At 42.4% G+C, this 26,753-nt stretch overlaps 1 protein-coding gene across 1 annotated transcript; it reads right to left on the reverse strand.

The window, feature by feature from the left end:
• Nucleotides 1–524: 524 nt before the first annotated feature.
• Nucleotides 525–25,287, reverse strand: LOC126458592 (CD63 antigen-like). Its single transcript, XM_050095741.1, has 5 exons — nucleotides 25,203–25,287; nucleotides 16,369–16,557; nucleotides 15,547–15,717; nucleotides 10,751–10,948; nucleotides 525–635 (listed from the first exon to the last, which is right to left on the reverse strand). Exons 1-5 carry the CDS (start codon nucleotides 25,260–25,262, stop codon nucleotides 570–572), a joined length of 684 nt encoding a protein of 227 aa, XP_049951698.1. The 5' UTR covers nucleotides 25,263–25,287; the 3' UTR covers nucleotides 525–569.
• Between the last annotated feature and the right edge of the window lie 1,466 nt (nucleotides 25,288–26,753).

Below are 26,753 nucleotides of genomic sequence, written 5' to 3' on the forward strand. Positions count from 1 at the left end.
GATGTCCTTAGGTTAGTTAGGTTTAAGTAGTTCTAAGTTCTAATTGACTGATGACCTCAGATGTTAAGCCCCATAGTGCTCAGAGCCTCATACAAGCAGTTTATTTATGGTACGTGATTTTTAGGATTTGGATATCATTTATTTTCTCTCGTTGTCAACGGAAGTGTGTTTTTTTTTTCGTTTGACACTAAATTTGCCAAGTCAAATTATGTAAAACACAAGAAAAAGTAATGGAGAATGTTTCAACACGATTCTCTAAACGTCTATATTTCATCAGTCAGAGAGTGTAGCCATAGAGATTTATTTATGAGTGAAATAGAAATTGGCATTCGGAGGTAATGAATTAGGAACAAATGCATGATATGGTGAGGTCGTGGAGAAACTGGAAAATAGTAAGGAAAATTAATTAGTTGAAGGAAGATTGTGAGGTGAGAAGGAAAGCTTTTTGGTAGACGTAATAAGTGAATGTTGTAAGAAAAGAAATAAATATATTTTTATGTAAGAAAATAACATACAATAAATAGCTTATATTTAGTGGCAATGGATACGCTATCTTGAAGCAGTGTCCATTAGACGAAAGCCCTTTCCTTGCGTATTGTCCTTGTCAGGCAGCAAGATAAGACAATGACCACGACCTGCAACAAAAATTATCGAAAATTAGCGACTGAATGTAGTTACCACAAGAAATATCTGGTTATATCAACCTTGCATCAAAACCTTTCAGTTATTCTCCATCATTATATTAGACACCACCTTCCTAGTCTCGCGATTACAAAGTTATTAGTAAACAGTCATTGGTACCACAATCCTCTTCATTCTTTCTATGAGCTCTTTAATTCAAAGCAAGGAGCTTCACGTCTGTAGCTAAATTTTCAACATACATATTAGTAAATATCAGTTTAGATACAGATAAGTAGATCAGTTGCTCTTTAGCCGCGCAGCGGTGCAATAACTTGCGCCACACTAATGCTGCCTTCTGGTTAGAATATCGATAATGGTTATTGCTTACGTAATATCAGATAATACACGTTCGCCCACATGTGATGACTACAGTCTTCGTATGTTTTTTAACATTTACATATTCCTAAAAACATTTGGCAGATGAAAACTGTTTGCCATGCCGGTCTTCAAACACGGAACATTGCCCTTCGCAGGCAGTACGAGCTTCCTTTATAGATTCACTCCTTCCAGTAACTCTTCTACTTTCCCACAGAAGCTCTTGTGCGATATTTATATATCAAAAGAAGAAGGTTAAGTTACTGTTTACATCATTCCTTATAACGTTGAAAAGGATTTGCACTTCCATAACCAAGATAGAGAATGTAGGTTTCGAGCACAGCATTGTATGGCAGTAAAACATATACTGTGGGAAAACGGGAACAGAGGAGAATCGAAGCATTAGAGATGTGGCGCTGCAGACGAACGTTGAAAATTAGGTGGACTGATAAGGTAAGGAATGAAGAGGTTCTGCGCAGACTCGGAGAGGAAAGGAATATGTTGAAAACGCTGACAAGCAGAAGGGACAAGATTATAGGACATCTGTTAAGATATTAGCGATTGACTTCTATGGTACTAGAGGGAGCTGTAGGGGGGAAAACTGTAGAGGAAGACAGAGATTGGAATACATCCAGGAAATAATTGAGGACGTAAGTTGTAAGTGCTACTCTGAGATGAAGAGATTGGGACAGGAGTGGAATTCGTGGCAGGCCGCATCAAACCCGTCTGAAGACTGATGACAAAAAAAAAAAAAAAAAAAAAAAAAAAAAAATGCCAAGACAGGTGAAAAATATTCCTGCAGCAGTAAATGACTTGGTTCTGGAATTTATTTTTGTTGTCTGGGGATTCACACAATTCATCAATATGAGGCTTCGCTTAGTCCCTGGAAAGTTACTTCAAATAGAAGTACCATTTCAAATAGAAATTCTATTTGAAATAACTTTCCAGGGACTAAGAGAGGCCTCTTACTCTTGAAACGGCTACAAGTAAAAGTACTGTCAATCGTTTTCATCAAACGAAGTTCTGTTAATGCAGTAATACAGAAAATTATCTCTAAAATACTCGGAACTGAAATTATTGTACCCTTTCGTTCAGGAATGAACAACTTAAGGCATACCTCTTCTTACCAAGATAATGGAGCTAGATTTTTCTATTACCTTATTAATGTACACTTTGTACCGTAGTTTATTATTCGTTTGTGTGCTGAAGAATTTAAAGATGGAACTTCATTTGACGTCTGATTGTTAGCGTGATATACACTCTAATGGTAAAAAAATGGCAACACCAAGAAGGAGTAGCGCTTCATAACCGAAAGTTGGTCGGCGTTTTTCTGCATCTGAAGGGCGATGTCAATTCAAATTTCGCACCAGTCGCGTAAGAATGGCGCTAATACCGCCACTAGGAGGATATAAATCAGGTTTGCTTTAAATACTGGCTGTAACTGTCGTAATTGTTAGTTACAAGTGAGATTAGACGTGGTTAGCTGATGTCAGCCAAGAATGCCTTTAAGGTGACAAAGACGCCATTATCGACATCTCACTGAGTTTAAACGAGGTCGCTTAATAGGGCTAAAAAAGCACTCCGTCTTCAGGCCACGAGTGGCCTACCGGGACCATCCGACCGCCGTGTCATCCTCAGAGGAGGATGCAGATAGGAGGGGCGTGGGGTCAGCACACAGCTCTCCCGGCCTTTATGATGGTATTCTTGACCGAAGCCGCTACTATTCGGTTGAGTAGCTCCTCAATTGGCATCACGAGGCTAAGTGCACCCCGAAAAATGACGACAGCGCATGGCGACCTGGAGGGTCACCCATCCAAGTGCCGTCCACGCCCGAAAGCGCTTATGTGATCTCACGGGAACCGGTGTATCCACTGCGGCAAGGCCGTTGCCCTAATATGGCTAGAAAATGGATAATTCTTCTGCGATAATGCAGGAAGACTATAGGAATGTTGCCACTGTACGTGATAGCTGGCAAAGAAGGTCACGAGGAAGTACGGTTGCAAGGATACCGTACTCCGGGCGGCCACGTGGCAGTAGCGAGAGAAAAAACCATAGCGTTCGGCGTATGGTTCTGGTGCATCGTATTGCATCTGCAGCAGCAACTTGAACAGCGGTTGTCACCACAGTGACACAACGAACTGCTACAAATCGGTTACTTCAAGGACAGCCCCAGCCAGACACCCTGTAGCATGCATTCCACTGACTCCAAACCACCGCCATTTGCGACTACAATGGGTTCAAGCGAGAGCTCATTGGAGGGCCGGGTGGAGGTCTGTTGTGTTTTTGATGAACGGTGGTTCTGCATCGGTGTCAGTGATGGCCGTTTGTTAGTTAGAAGAAAGGCAGCAGAGGACCTGTAACCAATCTGTCTGTGTGCTAAACACACTAGGCCTGCACCTGGAGTTATTGTCTGGAGTGCGATTTTATATGACAGGAGAAGCACTCTCGTGGTTATCCAAAGTACCCTGATTGCAAAACTATACATCAGTCTGGTGATGTGAGCTGTTGTGCTGCCATTCATGAACAGCATTGCAGGGAGTGTTTTCCAATGGGATAGCGTTCACCCAACATTCTCTACAGTGGGTCGACATGTTGCCTAGGCCTGCTCGGTCACTAGATCTGTTTCCAATAGAGCACATATGGGACATCACCAGACGATAACTTCAGCGTCATGCACAAACTACATTAACCATTCCTGTATTGGCCGACTTAATGCAGCAGGCATGGAACTCCAGCCCACAAACTGACATCCAGCAACCTTACAACACAATGCATGCACGTTTGCTTGCTTTCATTCAAACGTCTAGCTGTTATTCCGGTTATTAATGTACCAGCACTTCATATTAGCAATGGATTATCTCTCGCTTACATTACCCTGTGATCTTACAGTGTTAATCACTTAAATATGCTACCTAGACAAATGAATTCCCGAAATTTCATTACTCCATATTAATTATTTTTGATATTGCGATTTTTTCCGTCGGTGTAATTACTGTAATTGGTAGTACATGTTACTGTCTGGGATTCTTCTCTTGGGTCCTTCTCACTAAATAACTACGGAATATCAGACCAGCTGTGTGGCTGGATTGAAGAGTTTTTAGCAAACAGAACACAGCATGTTGTTCTCAATGGAGAGACGTCTACAGGCGTTAAAGTAACCTCTGGCGCGCCACAGGGGAGTGTTGTGAGACCATTTCTTTTCACAATATATATAAATGACCTAGTAGACAGTGTCGGAAGTTCCATGCGGCTTTCGCGGATGATGCTGTAGTATACAGAGAAGTTGCAGCATTAGAAAATTACAGCGAAATGCAGGAAGATCTGCAGGGGATAGGCACTTGGTGCATGGAGTGGCAACTGACCTTAAACATAAACAAATGTAATGTATTGCGAATACATAGAAAGAAGGATCCATTAATGTATTATTATATGATAGCGGAACAAACACTGGTAGCAGTTACTTCTGTAAAATATCTGGGAGTATGCGTACGGAACGATTTGAAGTGGAATGATCATACAAAATTAATTGTTGGTAAGGCGGATGCCAGGTTGAGTTTCATTGGGAGACTTCTTAGAAAATGTAGTCCATCAACAAAGGAGGTGGCTTACAAAACACTCGTTCGACCTGTATTTGAGTATTGCTCATCAGTGTGTGATCCGTACCAGGTGGGGTTGACGGAGGAGATAGAGAAGATCCAAAGAAGAGCGGCGCGTTTCGTCACAGGGTTATTTGGTAAGCGTGATAGTGTTACGGAGATGTTTAGCAAACTCAAGTGGCAGACTGCAAGAGAGGCGCTCTGCATCGCGGTGTAGCTTGCTGTCCAGGTTTCGAGAGGGTGTGTTTCTGGGTGAGGTATCGAATATATTGCTTCCCCCTACTTATACCTCCCAAGGAGATCACGAATGCAAAATTAGAGAGATTCGAGCGCCCACGGAGGCTTTCCGGCAGTCGTTCTTCCCGCGAACCATACGCGACTGGAACAGAAAATGGAGGTAATGACAGTGGCACGTAAAGTGCCCTCACACACCGTTGGGTGGCTTGCGGAGTATAAATGTAGATGTAGATGTAAATACATGTATTAACGGATTTTGCATATTTGTCGTTTTGAAAACACTAATGCCTTTACTGAATCGTCTGCACTAGAAAAGAAAATTAACATGAGCATGAAACCTGGAAGAAGGGAAGCAATGTTAGAACTTCACCCGAAGTTAAGGGTCAATCGTGATGGAGTAGTGAAGGACGGAGAAAGAAGGTACGAATTCATTGAATGCATCATCCCGATCTCATTCGGATTAGTCACAGAACAGATAAATCAGTCTGGCCGAAGGGGATCTGAAACATTGTCCTTCTGAATACTATTTTAGCTACTTAGCTACTAAATCGGATGAGTCTGGTTGCCAGGGGAGCGCGGTAAAGGAAAATTCATCCTGGCCTTCTTCGAACCAAACACATACACTGTGAGCTATGTAACGCATCGCATTGTCCTGCTGGTGGATGCCATCGTGCTGAGGGAGAAAATATATACTGTGTGATCAAAAAGTCAGTATAAATTTGAAACCTTATTAAATCACGGAATAATGTAGATAGAGAGGTAATAACTGACACACATGCTTGAAATGACATGGGTTTTTATTAGAACCACCTCATATTGCTCGACGCGTGGAAGATCTCTTGCGGGCATCGTTTGGTGATGATCGTGTGCTCAGCCGCCACTTTCGTCATGCTTGGCCTCCCAGGTCCCCAGACCTCAGTCCGTGCGATTATTGGCTTTGGGGTTACCTGAAGTCGCAAGTGTATCGTGATAGACCGACATCTCTAGGGATGCTGAAAGACAACATCCGACGCCAGTGCCTCACCATAACTCCGGACATGTTTTACAGTGCTGTTCACAACATTATTCCTCGACTACAGCTATTGTTGAGGAATTATGGTGGACATATTGAGCATTTCCTGCAAAGAACATCATCATGCCTTGCCTTACTCTGTTATGCTAGTTATTGCTATTCTGATCAGATGAGGCGCCATCTGTCCGAAATTTTTAGAACTTTGGTTTTTTTTTTTATTCTAATAAAATCCCATGGCATTCCAATCATGTTCGTCAATTTGTACCTCTCTATCTACATTACTTCGTGATTTATTCAGTTTTCAAATTTATACTGACTTTTTGTTCACACGATACATAAAAATCTGCATGTCGGGGTGGATACGGTCCCCGGGGATAGATGCTTACTTGTGTTGATCCATTGCGCCCTACAGAATGGCGAGATCAAGTGGGGAATGCTACCAAAACATTCCCCAGACGACAACGCTCCCTCCTGGTTGCAGGGTGTTCGCGTTCAGACATTTCACACCGTACACATCGACGGTCATCTGTCCAATAGAGCATAAATCGTGATACATGTGAAAAACCACCTGTCACTACACAGTGGACGTGCAGTTGCGGTATTGGGGGGCCTATTATAGCATTCGTCGCCGATGAACAGCAGTCAGAAAGGCTACATGAACCGGGTGCCTACTGCGGGGGCCCATTAGGAGCAACGTCCTCTGAAAGGTCGTTGAGGAGACACGGTTGGAAGCCCCTCGGTCCATCTGAGCGGTCAGTTGCTCAACAGTTGCATGTCTACTCACTCGTACATATCTCCACAACTGTCGTTCACCTCTGTCACCTGTGGCCTGTAATAGTAATAATGAGCGTATGGCATTGGTGGCCGGGAGACCCCTCGCGGGGCGGTTCCGGCGCCGCTCCACAAGTACTTTAACGCCACTACGGCGACTTGCGAGGGAACAACACCCAGTCATCTCGAGGCAGAGAAAATCCCTGACCGCGCCGGGAATCGAACCCAGGACCCCGAGCGCGGGAAGCGAGAACGCTACCGCAAGACCACGAGCCGCAGACACCTATGGCCTGTAGTGCACCGCAACAGTCTTGGCGCCGATTTTGGATAGCGCAATTAAAAGCCATGTACGATATACCGGGTGATCAAAAAATCAGTATAAATTTGAAAACTGAATAAATCACGGAATAATGTAGATAGAGAGGTACAAATTGACACATATGCTTGGAATGACATGGGGTTTTATTAGAACCAAAAAAATACAAAAGTTCAACAAATGTCCGACAGATGGCGCTTCAGCTGATCAGAATAGCAATAATTAGCATAACTAAGTAAGACAAATCAAAGATGATGTTCTTTACAGGAAATGCTCAATGTGTCCGCCACCATTCCTCAACAATAGCTGTAGTCGAGGAATAATGTTGTGAACAGCACTGTAAAGCATGTCCGGAGTTATGGTGAGGCACTGGCGTCGGATGTTGCCTTTCAGCGTCCCTAGAGATGTCGGTCGATCACGATACATTTGTGACTTCAGGTAACCCCAAAGCCAATAATCGCACGGACTCAAGTCTGGGGACCTGGGAGACCAGGCATGACGAAAGTGGCGGCTGAGCACACGATCATCACCAAAAGATGAGCGCAAGAGATCTGTCCGCCTTTTTTGAACTTTGTTTTTTTTTTGGATCTAATAAAACCCCATGTCATCCCAAGCATGTGTGTCAATTTTTACCTCTCTATGTACATTAGTTTTCAAATTTACACTGACTTTTTGATCACCCGGTACTTTAACCATGGCGGCACTTGAAGAATTTAGATTAGACACTTAGCCTTTTCGGAAATGCTTCCACCCTTCCCCCGAAAGCTAGTCATTTTGGTCTTTTGGACGTCAGACAAATCTCTCCGTTTCCGCATTACGACAACAACTTCGCTGTTTTCCGCGTCCCCCTGGCACGCTTTCTATACCCTTCACTGCTAGTGTTGCCACCTGCCGCCCGTGAGTGGTTATTGCACACTGACGTCGTGCAAAGGCGGTAGTCACATTAATGTGACTGGACCGTGTATGTATAATCAATAAAAGTTTCCGTGTATGTATTAATGTAATGGATGAAAATGGGACTAAATATTGTACTGCACTGTTGAGGGTCATTCCGAACGTGAATTTAGTAGAGTCAGAGGGATGTAAGTGACATATTTGCAGGGAGAAGGCTGCAAGTGGTAACTAGAGTATTAGTAAATGCATTACTGAGCACAACATTTGAATTTTACTGTCTTATATTGTGTGTATAACTTTATTAATAACTACTGCATTGATGGTACGATGGTTACTATTGGCAATGTAACAAATGAACATAGAATTTTGAATTTGATGCAAAGTTTGAACCTGATTTTCCCAGAATCGTGATTCTGTTAGTTACACTCCTTCGCTTTCAACCGTATCAATCATTCGTTGGCACTGGAAAGTACACTGTGTGCGTTGCAGATAAGAGATAAAACCTTATCTTTGTAAACGGCGATACGATTATATTTCGTTCAAACCCATCAAAATCCGATATGTAGCTTATAAAACAACTATCTTGTCGAGGTCTTTACCGTTAACAGGTATAAAGTTTCAGGCGGTAATTCAGCCTACCCACCACGAGAAGGGAAAATCTCAATTGTAAATATCTTTCTGCTACATAATGTTTTGTCAGGCCTCGGAAATAAATCACCGAATCTGTGACCAACAACGCCATTTCTCCTTCAATATAAGTGACTTCATTATTCGTGGATTTAACTGTTAACGAAATTAATTTTATAGAAATATATTTAGTTGCATAAGTTGAATACCGTCTTTTGTAACTTGTATATCTGCAAGTGTGAAAAAAGAGGTCGAAAAGCAAAGAAGACAGAATGTACATGTTTAGTATCCGCAAACAAAGGGAGAATATAAGAGATTAATTTGAAATATTTAGTAATGATTAGTTTCCTAAAAACGAGCGAATCTTCAATTTGCTTTTTGTAAAAGCAACTAGATATGGTACCGTAATTTTGATTTGCAGTCACATTTCTTTCCAGAACTTTTTTAATCTTTAAAATTGCACTTCAGAAACACGAAAGAAATTGAGTGCAAAATTTTAATTAATTCAAAATATGGTTTCAATCTAACATGTAACATTTAATTCTAAATTTAAGTAAGAACATTCATCAAAAATTGCAGCAGTGATGATTTTATTAGGTATCTGAATGACTGTGCCATACGGCATATATTCGAGTTTGAGATATATTTGACTTTTTGAAGTAATTTCCACAAAATAAAAGTATGAAACTAGTTACTTATTAGCTAATTATTAAACAGGAGACATATTTCTTGAAAATTTCAGCATTTTTCAATGAAAAGCATTGAGTTAAAAGTTGTTAGTGTAATCCCCGTCCACACCCTTCTCCCACCTTTCGCCCCCTCTAAGTGATGTAAAAGGAGAGATTGCAGACATCCGCTAGATAGATGGATTCTGAACGTTACAGTGACATAGTGTGCGTCAGTCAGTAGGAGTTCGGTGACGTAAGTACGACCCACTAGCCATTGCACTTGTTTGTATGAGTAACAAAACGTGAGCTTGCACTGTCAAGGAAATTCACTGAATTCAGTTATTCAAATGTCTCGCTGTTTGTGTCAATGTACAGTGGCTCATTTTCGTTGGTGTTTTTCTCTTCTTATGGTTCCGCGCCCCAACCTGTAAAAACGGAACCCTCACAGGATTGCTTTGTTGTTCGTCTGTTTGTCTGTCCGACTGTTAAGAATCCTTTTTCTCAGGAACGGGTGGACATAGGAAGCTGAAATACATGTCACGTATTAAGCTCTATGGCTCCTTGGAGGTGGAAAAATTTTAAGCTTCTAAGTCACTTCAGGCCAAAGATACGCCATTTATGTCACATATTTTGACACTCAAAAACTCACTCATCAAAGCCTTTAGGCTGCTTCCCGTTGAGTTAGAATCGTGAGATTTCGTAAGAAGTTAAGCTTCACAGTAGAAGTTAAGGAAAAATTCGGAAACTGTTGATATGTAATCATATAACACGAAAAAATATTTTTTGTCATTTTCATCCGGCTGTCTGTCTGCCTGTCCGTCTGTTAAGAACCTTTTCCTCTGGGACAGTTTGGCGTATCAAGTTCCAGTTGATGTCACATACTAAGGTCTATGGGGACTTGGCGGTGTAAAAATATTAAGTTTCTAATTCAATGCAATGAGCACATTCGGCCGTTTCTGTGTCATAATTTTGATACTCGCAAACTCACTCATTCAAATGTACAGGGTACTTCCTGTTGACCTAGAAACATGAAATCCTGCAAGAAGCAGGTTTTCACAGTATAGGTAACGTGAAAAAATGGAAACTTGTTAAATGGCAATTACATCACGCAAAAATATCTTTCGCCATTTGAACATGTATTGCATTCGTCATCCATCAAAAACATAATAGGCGAGTATTACTGCATGCAAAAATTAAATGTTAGTTGTAGTCATGTTTCAGTAAGTAATTAAAATGTTTTATTAAATATTCTCCCTCTACACGTATAAACTGAAGTCCGCCGTTCGCTTCATTTGGTATGTCCGGGCTTGTCTAATAAAGTATTGTAGAGATTTTGATAAGGTCTTGGAATTCCCGGGACAATTATCTTGCCAGTATCGATATCGATTAGAGCAAAATTCGTTGAAATTCTCGTTTCCTAGGATGAATAAACTACATAAATATTAGATTAAGTTTGTACGAAACCCTCAGTGCTCGAGTCCTACTCGCATCTGGCCAGTTTTTTCCTGTATGACAATGCAAATTCTGTGTTTTTCACGCCTCCATTATGCGCCGATTTGTACTGGGTCGTAAGCTGCGTATTTCACCACAATGTTGTCCAGCGCCTTGTCTAAATACTGCGTAGTTATGTTACCTCTACTACTCCGACACCGATGGTGACACCGCCGATGAGAGTGCCGACGGACTGAATGAAGTCGGCCAGGGCGGCCGAGCAGCCAGTCGCGAAGTGTTGGCCGGGGCTCTTGGAGCAGGACGACCCGGCCGCGCAGCACGACGGCGGCAGGTCCTCCGTCGGGTAGTCCTTGTAGCTGTCTGCGCCGCAGCACTCCAGCTGAAAGTGTCACCCACATCACAGCTCCACAAGTTATCATCTTCATGCCGAGATGTGAGGCGTTGTTCACGCCGTAAAACAGCAATTACTTCAATTGTGAGGGCGACAAATATGTCGATAAGTACTGTAGATTGGGGTGACTTCGCTCCTTCTAGGTGACTTTTATTAAAGACAGAGTTTTATACTTCTCTCAAAAACAGATGTATTTGTCGGTGCATAGGTTCCCAGAGTTTTTCCATAAGTTTAATAAACACAACAGATAAACATAACAGACACTCATCAATAATACACTGCTGGCCATTAAAATTGCTACACCAAGAAGAAATGCAGATGATAAACGGGTAGTGATTGGACAAATATATTATACCAGAACTGACATGTGATTACATTTTCACGCAATTTGGGTGCATAGATCCTGAGAAATCAGTACCCAGAACAACCACCTCTGGCCGTAATAACGGCCTTGATACGCCTGGGCAATGAGTCAAACAGAGCTTGGATGGCGCGTATAGGTACAGCTGCCCATGCAGCTTCAGCACCATACCACAGTTCATCAAGAGTAGTGACTGGCGTATTGTGACGAGCCAGTTGCTCGGCCACCATTGACCAGACGTTTTCAGTTGGTGAGAGATCTGGAGAATGTGCTGGCCAGGATAGCAGTGGAACATTTTCTGTATCCAGAAAGGCCCGTACAGGACCTGCAACATGCGGCCGTGCATTATCCTACTGAAATGTAGGGTCTCGCAGGGATCGAATGAAGGGTAGAGCCACGGGTCGTAACACATCTGAAATGTAACGTCCACTGTTCAAAGTGCCGTCAATGCGAACAAGAGGTGACCGAGACGTGTAACCAATAGCACCCCATACCATCACGCCGGGTGATACGCCAGTATGCCGATGACGAATACACGCTTCCAAGCCGCGCGGGATTAGCCGAGCGGTCTAAGAGGCTTCAGTCATGGACTGTGCGGCTGGTCCCGGCGGAGGTTCGAGTCCTCCCTCCCTTAGCATAATTTCGGTTAAGTAGGGTGTAAGCTTAGGGACTGATGACCTTAGCAGTTAAGTCCCATAAGATTTCACACAAATCCAATGTGCGTTCACTGCGATGTCACCAAATACGGATGCGACCATCATGATGCTGTAAAAAGAACTTGGATTCATCCGAAAAAATGACGTTTTGCCATTCGTGCCCCAGGTTCGTCGTTGAGTACACCATCGCAGGCGCTCCTGTCTGTGATGCAGCGGCAAGGGTAACCGCAGCCATCGTCTCCGACCTGATAGTCCGTGCTGCTGGAAACGTCATCGGACTGTTCGTGCAGATGGTTGTTGTTTTGCAAACGTCCCCATCTGTTGACTCAGGGGTCGAGACGTCGCTGCACGATCCGTTACAGCCATGCCTGTCGTCTCGAATGCTAGTGTTACGAGGCCGTTGGGATCCAGCACGGCGTTTCGTGTTACCCTCCTGAACCCACCGATTCCATATTCTGCCGACAGTCATTGGATCTAAACCAACGCGAGCAGCAATGTCGCGATACGATAAACCGCAATCGCGATAGGCTACAATCCGACCTTTATCAAAGTCGGAAACGTGATGGTACGCATTTCTCCTCCTTACACGAGGCATCACAACAACGTTTCACCAGGCAACGCTGGTCAACTGCTGTTTGTGCATGAGAAATCGGTTGGAAACTTTCCTCATGTCAGCACGTTGTAGGTGTCGCCAACGGCTCTGGAAAGCTAATCATTTGCGTATCACAGCATCTTCTTCCTGTCGGTGAAATTTCGCGTCTGTAGCACGTCATTTTCGTGGTGTAGCAATTTTAAAGGCCAGTAGTGTATATTCTCCTTCACTGTTTACAACAGTCTGCCAACGCTGGGGTAATTTTTCCATTCTGCAACTATAGAAATTACGTGGTTTTGAGGCGAAGTACCCGTCGAGCCCTGTTTGGGCTGTATTTTCATCCGGAACGGAAGTTCCTTGAAGGCTTTTCTATAGATATCGGATAAGGCTATAAGCAGAGGGCGCAAGATCAGGTGAATAAGGTGGGTACGAATGACTTCCACACCCAACTCCTGTATAGCGCTTTTTGTCAGTCAAGCAGAAGGTGGGCGGGCTTTATGGTGGAGTAACATCACTTCGTGCAGTCTTGACAATAAAAGTCACAGTGATGATTACACCTCAGGGAAGCAATTCGTAGTACACCACAACGCCGCTGTTCCACCAGATGCATCACATTATCTTTTGCGCATGCGTGCAGGTCTTTGTAGGGGAGTTGCTGCTTGTTTGGACTCAGCAGTTCCTTTTTTCCCTTACGTCAGCATAAAGACACCATTTCTCGTCACCAGAGACGATACGGGATAGGAATGGTCGATATCGTTCACGAGCCGATTGATGACGAGCAAGCAGAGATGGACATGTGGCCACCCCTTGATGTTTGTAATTTTGGCTTAGAGCATGCGGTACCCGTACACCCGATTTTGGAACCTTCCATCCTGTACGCAGTTTTTGGACAGTGGTGGAGGCTCACAGCTCATCCCAGTTGCTAGTTCTCGAGTGCACTGACGTGGATCAATGCGTTTAAACGATTTTCTTGAAACCCCGAAGGTCCTCCTGAAAGTGGAGAGTCAGTAATGCCAAAACTATCTTCTTTAAAACTCGAAAAACATTTTCGTGCCTTGCTCTGTTCAGTGGCATTATTCCCACACACGGCAAAAATGTTTCTGGCTGCCTTCGCTGCTGTCACACCTCTGTTGAACTTGTCGGGAATGGTCCTCTGTCTCCACTAGGCACTCCATTTCCTGGCGTCCACAGCTCCACTCACTATCTCCAAACGACAAAATGCCAATATGATAACTCAAATAGCAACAGTAAACTACAAATAAAAAATGAAAATCTATAAATAAACCAACAGCAATCGGAAAAGCAATATCCAAAACAAAAACGCCACAAACTTATGCACCAACCTAATAATTAACATAAAATAAAAGATATGAGCTAGCTACCTGAGCATTTCTCTCTAAACTGAGATACATAACGTAATTCAGATTACACTAATCCAAGACTTCGTCTTTGTTGCCCCGCGGGGTAGTCACGTTGTCTAGGGCGCCTTGTCACGGATCACGCGGCTTCCCCCGTCGGAGGTTCGACTGCTCCCTCGGGCATGGGTGTGTGTGTTGTCCTTAGTGTAAGTTAGTGTAAGTTAGATTAAGTAGTGTGTAAGCCTAGGGACCGGTGACCTAGTCCCATAGAGCTTACCACAAATTTCCAAAATTTCCTCTTTGTTCATATTAAATTATACCATTCGTTTAGGAACTGATGTCCTCACTGTTTACTGTCTTAATCCGTTCCGAACCAGTCAACCTATAGAATTTCTTCCATGATCAAATTACTCAAAAAGAAGTTCTGTTTTATTCAATAACTTATTTTAATTATTTAATTTTTCAAGACAGAACTATTTAGTTAAACAACTTAGTAGTTAAAGTTAAAAAAGCGTAAGGTCAAAATTCCCTAAGAGAATACCACAGCCAAGTTAGTGACTCTGGACGATACGACTGTGTTCAACTTCCTCCAGTATTTCTCTGGACTGCACAAATAACAATGCAAACCTCACATAAGTTTGAATTTCTGTCGTCATAAACTGAGCCTATCTATCTCTTAAGCTGCAAAATTTTTAATGTCTGGGGCTTCAGCATATGTTGTTTCTATTTCCTCTGCAGCGCATTTATCGAAAATGTCATTTTTCTGCGTTTTAGTCTGAAGACGTTCCAATAAAACTTTTTATCAGTACTTAACTGGAACTATGTTCTTTGGGCTGCTGAAGTCTCGTAACAGACACAACATTGCAGATATTACTATACTTATCCAAATTCTGCGGGTGCATGTTTAACGAGTATAAAAGTTTTTAAATGTTTATATAGTCTTCGATCATGTATTGAAAGGTGTGTAAAATGCAGTAAGATAAGACGGACAGATAAATATAGCAATTGTGCAGTTATTATAAGAAATTTAAATTTATAAAAAAATACAATTTGTAACATTTTCATCCCACTTGGCCGTGTAACTTATTTAGTTTCAGAACATCTGCGGGACGGTCCATGTCACACCTAGACGACCAATGAACTGACTACGCACATGGTTCACAGAATGCTGACTGAAAAGAAAAACACAGATATATTTGTATGTCATTTTTTGTGGATCCAACACCCGACTCTTTCTAGAGTTTGTACGAAGATGTCACTGTGTGAATTCGTTTTCCATTATATAGTTCAACAGTTCATTTTCCACGTGAACATTTTTGCAATTTACTTTGAAGTGTGGTATGACTAACTTTACTCCGTTCGCAGAATAATTAGGCATCAATTGCAGTTTTACTCTCACTAACGAAAGGCGTTCACGTATGCGAATGTCTAGCAGTGATCTTATAAGGCATATTGTGAAGAGCTGGAGCGGAAATATTCAACTTCATTTGACAACTTACAGGCTGATCCGTTTAACACAAAGTCTGAACGACTGTGCAGCTTGCACCTTTCACACATACAAATTAGAAAAGGAGAATTTACGTAGCTGTTACTTTATTCTGATTGCCTTAACAACTTACCTCTGTTTGGAGAGCGTTTATGGCTTTTGATGCTTCAGTGTCTTCGCCATAGTTGGAGACAGCATTCCGGAGCCTGTCGCTCAGAATATCGCCGATGTCGTCGCGGTAAACGAATGCCGTGATGCCGACTGCAAGCTCCACTATAACGATCAGTACTACCAGAACAGCGTACTGAAAAAGATAACATGAAATGTCTTAGTATATATAAAACATTGTATTTCATGAATAACACTTGCAAACCAACACAACTAGGCCAGCAGGTCAACTACTGAAAGCAGTCAGATGTATTTTCGAGTAAATACATTTCATAAATTTCAATAATTAGCAGGCTAAAACTATTATTGTGTAATTGCTTGCTGCATGATTTATTCGGACAGGAGTAGGCGAAAGAGCATTTATTGACACCAACAAATCACCCAACAGATCGATCAATTAACTGAAACTCTTTGCGAAGTTTTGACTGAGATAAATTGTCACTAATCACGCCAGGTTCCGTTGTAAGATCCCTTTATCATTATAAATAATTGTATACTGTCTTCGGAAAAATTTTACCGAGCGAACGGATGGTTTTTCAGAGAATCATTTCACGAAAGAACAATACGTACGAATGCGAAACATGGGTAGCTTCTGGTCGTTTCGGGTTGTTAGAGTAACACTTCGAATCTCTTACGGCAATCAGGGTATGAATTTACAGAATTTTCTTATGTAAATGAATTATTCTGAGCGTGAACTGCTGACCATTCACGAAAGTATTTGTCTGAATGCAGGACGTAGTTGCGTGGCTTATTAGAAAGACAACACATCTGTTGTTTGGATACTTACAGTGTTGATCATGCAGTTGTTCTCCTTGATGGCACCACAGCAACCGAAGAAGCCAATGACGAGTAGGAGACCCCCTACCGACGTCACAGCGATAGCGGGCACGTTGAACTTGGCGTCAAGGAAATAGTAAGTGTCGTCAAGCTGGACAAGGGCGATGATCCCAGGAATCAGGAGGGCTATGCCGCACAGCTGCAAACGTAGGCAAGTTATTTATCAGAGAAGTTATTTTTTAACATTGAATCAGTTATATAAAAAACTGGTATCTGACTGTGCAATATGTACGTATGGTTTAATAAACTATCTACGCAGACTCAGCAGAAATACAAGTTAAACCAATTATTTATACTGGCGACCATGTAATGACCGCTCCGAAATGTATTAGTTAAACAATGATATTTGCGTCTTAACAATAAGCAATACCCCTCCATTTACTTTTCCAATTTTGATAATATAATTTGATAGGAGAGTACAAAACTGAAGCACAACTGAAAGTGTTTGGAGGCTGTCGAAAATAAGATTTATGCTTGTCGCTTAACTCTAAATATTTCTAGAAGGTAAGACATGAGATTTTATCAGTTCTGTGTGTACTTAATATACTTATATTTAAAAGTGCTGAAACATTGGGTGTTACATACAGAAAATATTTCTCTTCAGTTCGCTTTTGGATAAAGCACTAACGTCCCATCGTCAACAAGCGTATAAAAAGGGGGTCCAGCTTCATCGGAACAAACGTAGTAAAGGAAAAAAGTCAGTGGTCTTTCCGCAGGAAATTTACTAGCACCAACTCGTGATACTGTAAAGGTAGCGAGAAAATTGAATTCGGATGGTACAGTACTATGTAAACACAGGGCACTCAGTTTCATGCGAAGAATTTTGCGGAAAACAATGGAAAGTGCTCGAGAATACAAGGACACGGCAAATGTAGGACGCTAGTAGCAGTATTATCATCGAAAGAACGCACTGCGAGAGAACGGTCCTCTGAATACATCTGTACCCAAATTTCATCAGAGCATAGCAGGGGCTGTTTCGTCTGCTTCTCTTTCTGCTGACAAACAGCAAATTATAAAACATATTGAACGTTCTTCACCGTGAGACAGTTCTTCCTATGTAGGATATCTTTTCGATGGGAATTAATAAAGTAATGATTTTCTGCAAAATATTTTGAGCAAGACGCCAGTTTCGAAATATGAAATGAAATCCATTCAAAAGTTTCGAGAAGCAAGCTGTAATGTAACTATTCTATTACTGATGATGAAGTATTCACGGGTGACCAGCTGAGTGGTGGCTTCGTCTTGTCGCAACGTTTGGATGAGTTTCCTACACACCATCTTCGCTTGCGACAAGATGGCGCCACCTCTCGGCTTATCACCCGAGAAGATTTCATCATCGGAATACGCCTAGGAAACCTGCAATCACATATTCTGTTACTGCTACAAAGTCATACCGTAACGAGTCTTAATCGTTACTAAATTGATGTGTACTTACAAGAAAGTTGAAATCCGCCTTGAATGTACGGAAGGGCCATAAGATCAACATTCTGACTTATAACCGAAATTTGCGATAGTTATAATGGAAAAAAGTAAGTAAACCATTACTTCTTTCAAAAGTACTCATAACTACTAATAAATTTATCCCACTCTGAGATGTATGCGGTTGCCTACGGAACCATGATTGCATGCAGGCGTGCACCTCTTCGTCCTAAGCAAATCTGTGGCGACAGATGTCTTTCTTCAAGGCTGCAAATACATGGAAACAGCTTGGAGTGAGATCAGGACTGTTTGGAGGATGTTTAAGGGCTTCCCATCAAAACATTTTCACCGTAGTCGAAACAACTTTAGAGCCACCTGAATGTCAGTTTGCTTCGGACAAAGAGGTGCACCTGTGCATAAAATCACTGTTTCGAAGGCAACCGCAAACATTTGTCTCACAGTGGGATAAATGTATCAACATATATGGCGATTAATTTTGAAATAATAATAGGTTATAATCTATATTTCTTGTATAACGGCAACTGTGGAACAAAAGGAGGCCTAAAACCCTCGCGCGAGATTTTCGTATTCTATCGCTTGCTAGGCGCAAACAGTTAGTTCTACAGAAAAAATGAATGGGACATTTTTGTAAGAAATCTAATGTAGTTAAATTTTGTAATGGGAGATGTTTTCGGTGGAGATAACGATTTCCGAGCTAAAAAAAAAAAAAAAAACGCATTTAAAGGTCATTTTTGTAAATTTTCTAGAATAATTCGAGAACTACGGCCTCAAGAAAAAACGTATCCTGGAACAAAATGTATCTGCATTAAATTTCCTACAAAAATGTCCTGTTCATTTTTTCTGTAGCACAAATAGTTTACGCATAGCGAGCGAGAGAATATAAAAATCTTGCACGTGATATTTGAAGGCTCTGCTGGTTGCATTAAACTCATAAGTAAGTGTAGCTGAATCACCCAGTTTATAAAATTAAAATATAGAATTATTATAGCTGAAAGGTTCCCCATGATACAGGACAACAGAAATTCGAGACACCGGAGAGAGATTGGGTTGGGTTGTTTTGGGGAAGGAGACCAGACAGCGAGGTCATCGGTCTCATCGGATTAGGGAAGGACGGGGAAGGAAGTTGGCCGTGCCCTTTGAAAGGAACCATCCCGGCATTTGCCTGGAGCGATTTAGGGAAATCACGGAAAACCTAAATCAGGATGGCCGGACGCAGGATTGAACCGTCGTCCTCCCGAATGCGAGTCCAGTGTTTAACCACTGCGCCACCTCGCTCGGTAAACCGGAGAGAGAGAGACCTATTCTTGCAGAATTTGGAAAGCTTCTATAAATGACTGAAACAACGTTTAACCAGAAGCCAGCACTCTTTGTCTGTGAGCGGTGCGTTTTGTGTATTCCCATATTTCAATTGTTAGCTTCGGGTGTAACGTGGCAGGAGCCTAAAACGAATGTGAACGTCGTATAAAACTGCCAGAATCTAAAATTTCGGCTTGCAGTCATATAATAGGTTCGCAAAGATAGGAAGAAGGAACATCAAAGAAAGGAGGAATATGAGAGCTTTATGTCCCTGAATTACGAGGTCATATGAGACGGCGCTCAAGTGTAAATTATCTAAAGACAATGAACGAAATGTCGGGCGGCCTTCTGCTAGAAACCACCCTAGCACTTGCAATAAAAGATTTAGAGAAACCACTGAAAAATTAAATCTGGATGGGCGGATGTGACTAGAATTCCGTTTTTTCCGAATGTGAGTCCAGAACCTCAAGCACTGAGCCATCCCTCTCTGTGGCAGGAACATCGAGGTCTTGATGCACGCAGGTGTTGTGCTACTCGCTGGAAGTTGGTTTCCGACGAGAAGTGGAGAAAGTTTTCTCACTATTCGCCATTTTCATTCGTGAATCAGCTAACTGCCTTGCTACGTTGGTAACACCGTTTCCCTCCCGATCACCGATATTAAGTAACGTGGGACACGGCTTATACTTGGATGGGTAACCGTACGAGGAAAGGTGGGTGCTCTTGGATTTAAGGATCTGCAAGTCGCCGAAGTGACGTCCAGTTGAAAGACTTGGACCAGGCCGTGGTGCCACACGACACATTTCTTTAATTATTTTATCGTTGGAATGACAACGTTAGAGAGACATGAAATGCGATAGGAATGTGGCTTACTGCAATGGCATTACATGAAATGGAGACAGTCGCCCTGTTGCCATGCAATAGCTGAAATTTTTGGACCCACTTAGTGCAATGCGTCTTAGTTTCCTGTTGACACGAAGAGAGACAGTGAAGCAGTATCCATCATTCGTTCTACAATAATTCGGATTGTGAAATTATTAGAAAATACAACATACACTTCAAGAAAAGTCTCGGGAGAATGTGTTTCATGTGACACAGAATTATCGGAGACACCCCTATAAGTCAAGATACGAGTATTACAACACAGCCCACCGCGAGACTGAATAGGAACTGGTGGCATTGCGTGCACGTGAAGTGGCAAGGAAAGTATGTAGTCAAGGCAGTGACGACTTGGGGATCATTCTATCGTCGATAAGGGCCGCAAATCGGGAAACCTGCTTTGACAAGGGGCAGGTTGTTATGGCCCGGCGCCTGGGACGAGCATCTCGGAAATGGCGAAACAGGCTGACTGTTCGCGTGCTACTGTCGTGTACGACTATGCAAAGTGGTCGAAATACAGTGAAACTACGAGTAGGTGATAAAGTGTTGGACGTTCACATCTTGTCACAGAGCGCTTTCCCGCTTTTTAAAATATGATAAGCGATGATCGGTTGTAGATCTGACGACAGAATACAGTTCTGGTGCAGACGCAAATACTTCGGAGCACACTGTTTAGGGCATTTTAGTGAACACGAAGCTATGTGACAGACAAACCCTACGTGTTCGATATTGACCCAATGACATCGTCAATTACGACTGCATTGGGCACGGGATCAGTGACTATGTGGTGCCTGGTTTGATGAACCACATTTCTTGCTACACCAGGTAGGCAGGCGAGCGGCTGCTCGAAACAAGCACCGCGCTACGTATACAGGTCAGATAAGGTGGGTGGCCGGATGGAGGCATATACTGTGGGACACACTGACCGGGGTTACCATTGGACTCTGGCACCAACTGACGGCACCATGAAGGCAGTGGCATCTTTCAGCATATTAACCGCCCTGTCACAAGGCAAGAATCGTGCTACAGTAGTTTGAGGAGTGAACTCACGTTGACGTCTTGGTCGCCAAATTTGCCCGATCTGAACCCGATGGGACGCACCTGAGATACTTCTGCAACGCAGCCTCATGTCCACAAACCATTGGCTTATAATTAACAGACATTCCGGGGCCTGTACATATACGTCCGGTGCCACACATGTCCGGAAAATTACCAAGGACTTTTGAATACTTGCTACGCAGAATCGGTGCTTTATTGCGTTCAAAGTGAGAACCATCAGCATAAAGTTTCGTGGCATCAATGAATGTGAGACTATGAAGTTGATACCCACTGCCAGAGAATAGGAATAAGACAAGTGCGCAGCCATCGTTCATTACGAGTACTGACCTCGAAAACAGACTATAGATCAGATCATTAGCGCAGCGATTTGCAACTGTAGAGCAGAATCAATTGCGAACTGTTTTCACAAACGCATCAAGTTCCTTTTTTATCAAGAGTTGAAATCTCATTGAAAGATCATTGTTTCTACACACAGGTAACAAAAGTTGTGTGATACTTCCCAATATAGTGTGGGACCTCCATTTTCCCGCCGTGGTACAGCACTTCAGCGTGGCATGGACTCAGTAAGTCGTTGGAGGTCCCCTGCGAAAAAACTGAGTTATACTGTGTCTGTGTGGACAAATCATTCGCCGAATTTTCCAGGATGTTCTTCAAACCAACAGCTAATATTTATGGCGCATTGTCATCAACAAAAATTCCATCGTTGTTCGGGAACATGAATCCATGAATGGTTACATGTGGTCTCCAAGTAGCTGAACATAACCACTTCCAGTCAATGATCGGTTCAGTTTAACCAGAGGATCCAATACCTCCCATGTAAACACAGCCCACACCATTATGGAGCCACTGCCAGCTTTGCACAGTGCCTTGTTGACTACTTCGGTTCATGGCTCTGTGAAGTCTGTGCCACACTCGAACACCACCATCAGCACTTACTAATTAAAATTGGGACTCATCTGACCAGGCCATGTGCTGTCAGCAAAAACATTCGTGTCGATCGTCTGCTGCCATCGCTCATTAATACCAAATTTCGCCACACTGTGCTAACGGATACGTTCGTCGCGCGTCCCACATTGATTTTTGCGATTATTTTACGCAATGTTGCTTTTCTGTTAGCACTGACGTCTCTACGCAAATGCCTCTGTTCTCGGTCGTCTGGTGAAGGCCTTCGAGCACTGCGTTGTTCGTGATGAGAGGCAATGCCTTAAATTTGCCTTAAATACTGATGTCCCTAACGATTTCGCATATGGAACGTCCGATGCGTCTAGCTCCAACTACCAGTTCGCCTTTAAAGTCTTTTAATTCCTATCGAATGGCCATAATCATGTCGGAAACCTTTTCACAAGAATCACCTGAGTATAAATGGCAGATCTGCCATTGCACTACCATTTTATACCTTTCTTACGCGACACTACTTCTATTTGTATATGTGCACATCGCTATCCTCAGTGTATATTGCAGATACCTTCAGTAAGATGTGATCGACTATAGTCGTTTCAGCCATTTTTTTTTGTCCGTGTTATGGGACCTACGAGGCTGTTATTCGGCCATAGTGTAAGACACTTAACTATATAGGTTACGGAAATACGACTGAATAGGGGAATTTGTGACTTCTTGATTAGAGCTAGCGAAATATCATCTATGTTTGACAGACTCAGTAACAACCTACCAAATCGAATCTGCAATCTTGTCGAGATGAATTCTGATCAACTGCAATGCGTCTATGTAAATTTCGACAGTAAGCAGTAATTTACTAAAACCAAATTTAGAACTGTGACCACTATCAGTGAGCCCAACTGGGTCTTCTACGGATACGATTTTTACATCTGTATTGGTACGAGTTCTGATTGCGTCCGCGTGTAAATCTGAGACGAATTTTGTGTAATTTCTACGTATTACTTAATGCTATCAAAGCTTATACGAAAGTGAGAAACCTGTATTATAAAAAAATGTTTTTTTAGAGTTCTTAAATTAAGTAATTGAAAAACAGAGTCCTCTATTATTCGGAAAAAATGTTTTTATCTAATGTAAAATAGCGTTAATAAATTTGGAAGAGATAGAAACAAGAATCTTGCGAAAAATATTAGGTCCAATAAAGAACTAAGATGACGACTGGGTATTGAGTTCAGATAAGGAACTGCCGGCCGAAGTGGACGAGCGGTTAAAGGCGCTACAGTCTGGAACCGCACGACCGCTACGGTCGCAGGTTCGAATCCTGCCTCGGGCATGGATGTGTGTGATGTCCTTAGGTTAGTTAGGTTTAAGTAGTTCTCAGTTCTAGGGGACTTATGACCACAGCCGTTGAGTCCCATAGTGCTCAGAGCCATAAGGAACTATATTCATTTTGCCCTAAAACAACAACTGAGATAAAGGAAAGACGTGTTACAATCTCTAGATATATAGTGAGAGAATAAAGGAAGCTTAACAAAGGAGATCCACATATTCTTCCAAAGCAGAAAAATGTTCAAATAAAATGAGTGGCGATGCAAGACGAAAGAGGACTTAGAAGAAATGCAGTTTGAACAGGAGACCTGATTCAAGAGAGAAAAATTTAGACTAGAAGTGAAGAAATTCCGAGGTTTTCAGAAAGATAAAAAAAAAAATAAAAAATTAATCAAATGCCCAAATGAGAGGAATAGTGTTGATTCGGAGAAAATGAAAGAGTTTTGTGGAAGGATGAAGGAAAACATTATAAATGGTTATCTTGACATGGTGCTTAATTGACCTGAAACGAAATATAAAAAAGTTATTGCCACTGGGTAATATTTGTCGAAAATGAAGGTGTCACACAAATCAAGCAACTATCCAGTTTCCCCCAGCAACAGGGTAATTTAAGTTCGGTTTGATTCCTGTGGTCAAGAAATCTGTAAATTTTATTAGCGACTTCAAGGAAGTAATATCTTAAGCTTATGTTTTCGATCATAAATTTAATTTGTCAGAGAGACATTTAAATAAGAGAACTGATCTGCTTTGTCGGGAAGATGCATAAATTTTGCCGGCCGGTGTGGCCGTGCGGTTCTACGCGCTTCAGTGTGGAACCGCGTGACCGCTACGGTCGCAGGTTCGAATCCTGCCTCGGGCATGGATATATGTGATGTCCTTAGGTTAGTTAGGTTTAAGTAGTTCTACGTTCTAGGGGATTGATGACCTCAGATGTTAAGTCCCATAGTGCTCAGAGCCATTTGAACCATTTTTTTGCATAAATTTTACATGTGGTCGTTGTACTTTGCTGCCAGTAGTGGAGTACCACCTGCACGTTATAGAACAACGTTCTTGTTTGTCAAAAGACCCATTACAGATCCTGTTTCAGCTACGTTTCCAACAGGTGATTTAAAAGATGAGGTTGAACATTCACGTTCGATATTCAAGAAGAATGGTTGTTCTAAGTGAGTGGGAAAGTGCTGAGCAAGTATAGTGTGGAAACTACCTGCAGAGCCACCAGGAAGATAAAAAAATGTTTAAGTTCAGCAAAAGATATACCACATCCTTTGGCTACACCGGGTATATATGTATAAATTCCTTTAATTGTGGGCTGGTTTATATTGGTACCAACAAAAAGAAATGTTAACACCCGATTAGTTGAACAAAAGAGGAATTTCTGCCAGTGACATACGGATAAATTGACCGTTCCGGAACATGTTTACGAAGGAGGCGATCATAAAATAAAATTCAGTGAGATGAGCATCATATCGAAAACGTGACATTATCATGCGTGCATGTATAAAGAGGCTAATAAGATTTACAAATATCATAATTTTAATAGAAAAGAGGAAAGTGTTAAATTAGATAAAATTTGGATGTCAACGTTGCCTCGGAAGACTTACGGTCGATTACTTTCAATCGAGAAAGTTGGCATTACCAGGGATAATCTCGTAGCCTACTTCATGTGATGGACTATGGTGCCCTTTACACCGTCTAGCTATAACTCCTCAGAGTTATGGTTGCAGTTTACTACTTTACCTCTGAAGATATCTCCCGCAGTCAAAGATGAATCGTCAGAAGAAAGTTTTGTATATCGACCAACGCCTATCAGCCCGTGATAGCCCACATTATAAAATAATTATGTTTACAGTTACAACACGCAGGATTCGCTCTGCGGAATGCACTACTTACCACAATAAGGAAATTAAAGAAGAAGAGGAGGTACTTGACGGTGCTCATTGCGCAGTTCATGGTGATGGTTCGGCTCCTTGTGCGACTGCTGTGAGAACTGCGTGTAGCCGTCTGTTGACGCGATACTTATCCACGCAGCGGTGCGGCTCAGGTGACGCTCTTCCTTATCGGCCACTCGTGATCCGCGATAAGCTTTCGTGCCACTTGGGGACAGGAAGTGACTAGAGGAGGCGCGGGCTCGCGGAACTGAGCGCGCGCGACCGGAAGAACGTGACTTATAATCTCTAGACGTCAGTTCTCGGAAACACTCTCTTCGGAGTCAACAAGTTATAACGAGAACGACTGAAAGACTAGTGAAATCTGGAGGCTTAGCTAGATAACAGCATCCTAAATGACGTCGAAAACTGCGCACTGCGCAGCAAACGACTAACAGCTACCTTTTGTATAAAGGCGCCTGAGACGGCTATCCAATTACTGAAGAAACAAAAGACTGCATAATTAAAGAATATCTACATGAGAACAGCACAATATCCCGCATCGAAAGTTGGAATGCTTGTTGTCAGATCCAAACAGCTTCTTGACAGAACCTCTCTATTATTTTAGCGACTGTGGGGCTCATCGAAAGCTGCAAACTGGAACAAAAGAGTTTAACAAATCTCAGAGTATGTTTGAAACCTCCATATACGTACCTCTAAAACCTAACGCAAAAACGTGGAAATTAATATACTGCTTGACAAAGAAAGTGAAGCACCCGGAAGAGAGACAATATGAAGCTCCACGGATAGAACTGCTATGTAACGCTATTTCAGTGATTACAAAATCGACTCAAATTTACGAAGAACCTGCCGTATGAACCCACTTACCAGCATAAATTTGCACCCCCACTGGCCTGGTTGCACGCATTGATTCGGTTGGGAAAGATGTCATAAAGTCGTTATATCTTTTCCCGACACAAAGTGGCCTATAACTGTTGTAAATAGTAATGGATACCCTGGATACGAATGTGTGACGGAGTTGACGTCCTAGATGGTGCCATACATATTTTATAGGGGCAGATTTGCTGATCTTTCTGGTTACAGGAATACCTCAGCATCAGGTAAATAGTTAATAGAGACATGTACTGCTCGTGGAGAAGTAAAAAATAGAAAATAGCACTACGATCAGAACTAAACCACGAGGACTCAGGATGTTCAAGACGTACCGTTTTGGTTTCAGAGTTCCCCCAGTCACCACCAGTCGTGACATGAAATCATACCCGATGGCCTCCCGCACATGACGTCAGGAGTAATATCTCACTACCTCTCCAAAACATTGGAAGATTGGGTCTTCTCCCACGTCACCGCCTCACTCGTCGAACGATGGTCATTCGGGATAGTCCAGAACTGTGATTCATCGCTCATCACAATGCGACGACATTCATCACCAGTTCCTTCTTACCGGTCACGGCAACACTCCAAACGCAGCCGTCCGTGTTGTATTGCTAACAGTAGTCTACTCATAGGACGGTAACTCCACAGTCCGGCTGCTGCTAGTCAATGGCGCACGTCACAT

This window comes from Schistocerca serialis, chromosome 1 (genome assembly GCF_023864345.2).
Source record: "Schistocerca serialis cubense isolate TAMUIC-IGC-003099 chromosome 1, iqSchSeri2.2, whole genome shotgun sequence".
NCBI lineage: Eukaryota > Metazoa > Arthropoda > Insecta > Orthoptera > Acrididae > Schistocerca > Schistocerca serialis.

What these genes read in the sequence shown, in the direction of transcription:
- LOC126458592 (XM_050095741.1), bottom strand. Translation starts at nt 25,262, where the DNA reads ATGAACTGCGCAATGAGCACCGTCAAGTACCTCCTCTTCTTCTTTAAT. An exon ending in TCTTTAATTTCCTTATTGTG is followed by an intron (nt 16,558 to 25,202) that starts GTAAGTAGTGCA and finishes CTACGTTTGCAG; the next exon opens with CTGTGCGGCATAGCCCTCCT. An exon ending in ACAACTGCATGATCAACACT is followed by an intron (nt 15,718 to 16,368) that starts GTAAGTATCCAA and finishes TATCTTTTTCAG; the next exon opens with TACGCTGTTCTGGTAGTACT.